Source organism: Sinocyclocheilus anshuiensis, unplaced genomic scaffold (assembly GCF_001515605.1).
Source record: "Sinocyclocheilus anshuiensis isolate Anshui unplaced genomic scaffold, SAMN03320099.WGS_v1.1 scaffold1463, whole genome shotgun sequence".
Classification (NCBI taxonomy): domain Eukaryota; kingdom Metazoa; phylum Chordata; class Actinopteri; order Cypriniformes; family Cyprinidae; genus Sinocyclocheilus; species Sinocyclocheilus anshuiensis.
In genome coordinates, this window is record NW_015536784.1 from 597971 (window position 1) to 599968 (window position 1998).

General features: G+C 37.3%; 1 protein-coding gene across 5 annotated transcripts in view; it reads right to left on the reverse strand.

Moving 5' to 3' along the window:
• The window catches only part of LOC107655512 (arginyl-tRNA--protein transferase 1-like), a 112483-nt gene that overhangs the window by 61764 nt on the left and 48721 nt on the right, over positions 1-1998 (reverse strand). Inside the window, exon 7 of one of the 5 annotated variants that reach the window (XM_016443018.1) lies at positions 507-635. The exons of the other annotated variants lie outside the window; for them this stretch is intronic. Within the exon in view, the coding sequence (XP_016298504.1) occupies positions 507-635 (129 nt within the window). The remainder of the gene's footprint in view (positions 1-506; positions 636-1998) is intronic. 5 annotated transcript variants of the gene reach the window in all.

Consider the following 1998-nt stretch of genomic DNA (forward strand, 5'->3'; position numbering starts at 1 on the left):
TATATATACATACAGTATATATAACTATTTCATTAACTTAAATAATCATAAAAAAAAAATTATTTTATATAATTTTTACAGTGTAGGTGGGAAAATCCGCTGATTAGATTCAAATACAAATTCAGAAATCTCTACTTTTATTTAGTTAAAAAATGTAATGTAAGCAACATGCATTTAAAAACTTGATCAAAACATCAATATAATTAGAAAACATGATGTTCACCCATGCAAAAATTCTCTGCCACTGCTATGTGGGTTTTTAGGGGATGGGTGGATGCCAGGGCATTGCTAGGGTCTTCTGGGTGGTTCCTAGAAGTTTCATACTTAGAGTTAGGGGTTTGCTCCTAACCTTATGTATGAGCAATAGCACAAAAGCAAAAAAAAACCTAGATCATCACACAAAAGGCAGAGAAAAAAAGCTAATGTGTACGTGGGAAGTAGATGTAAATTTGTGAGTCGGTTGAGTGTTTGATGTAGTTGTGAATGTGACATGTTTCAGTCTGTACCTCGCTCTCCCCGCACTCGTACGGAGAGTCACCGTGAACGGTCGTCTGGTAGCGGGTGTATAGTGCTGCTGAATGCTCGTACGATGCCAGGAAGTCTGGGTCCTCAAAGCTGACCGGCACTAGCCTCACCTTCAGAGTGATGAAGGGACGATTAGAGGGAGGAAGCACAACAAAACGGCACGAGAGGAGAAGACGACTGAATAAGAAAGATGGAAGGATAATAGGAAATCAAAATAGAATTATGGGAAATAAAAAAAGGACATAAACAATGAAAGGATGGGGAGAACGAAGGAAAAAAGGACATGAATGTGTGGATAAGGGGAGTGGTTAATACAAAAATGAGAATAAAATGATTTCAACAGCACTGTATACATCGCATATGAACCCACAAATACAATGTAATTGCATTCCCAATCTGTCTTATACTTTACTATGTTGTTAATTTAGCATATTTAAAGAAGTTTTTTTGCAGGGATGTACAATATGGCTGTCACCATACCAGTAATGATTTTATAAACTATCAGTCTGATTAGGCTGATACTGGAAGTCATTAAGGCATAAATGTGATATGATATAGTTTGGAAAATTCAAACAGTGTATTCTTCTTTCACTCTAGATTTCTAAAAGAAGTGCACAGTTTTCCATCTGTTATAAATATATTTATATTATAATGCTCTGATGCACCCAAAGGACAATGACGCACATAACATATACAGATATATATGACAGAGTAACTTGTTTCTGTGTTGAGTTAGATAGGGAAGGGGATGTGTATCATGGATTCAAACTAAATGTAGGGAAACAGGAGGCTGAAGGTGAGGCTGGTGCACTGGGGCTGTGAAGCTCTACTCAAGGCTAAAATCACATGCCTTAGACTGATACAGACAGTCAATGAACTTAATGAATTACAGTTAACACTATGTCAATGGGGCAGTGGGATAAGCACTGGTCCCTTGACAGATTAAAAAAAAAAAATAATAAAATAAATAAAAACACCCATTCCAAGCTTGGTCTATATCTTTTTCAATGCGTCAAGCCCAACAAAATCAGCATGTTTGAGACAAATATATGATGTAGGGCATCCTTCAATGTGTACACACACACACACACACACACACACACATACACAAAGCATTCACAAACAATTCAATAACTTAGAACTGTCATAAAGCGAGGGCAGAAAGAACAGAAATTTAGAAAAGCCAAAGACTGAAGTGCAACACCAATTCAGCCCAACTCACAACAAAAAGTCCCATGCAGAGCTTCCGATATATTCTCTAATCTAGTTAAACAACTTAAAGGTAGTACAATGTTTTCATCATGTAAGCTAACGTGTTTTTAGTTGCATTTTATACATGTGATCCAGCCTGGTTCTGTATTCTGGTTATTAGGGGTGCTCCGATTGATCAGCTACCGATCTCTATTGGCCGATAATCACGTTGGGATGATTGATCGGCGGTCTCTAAAAGGCCGATCTCAAAAAAACGATCTC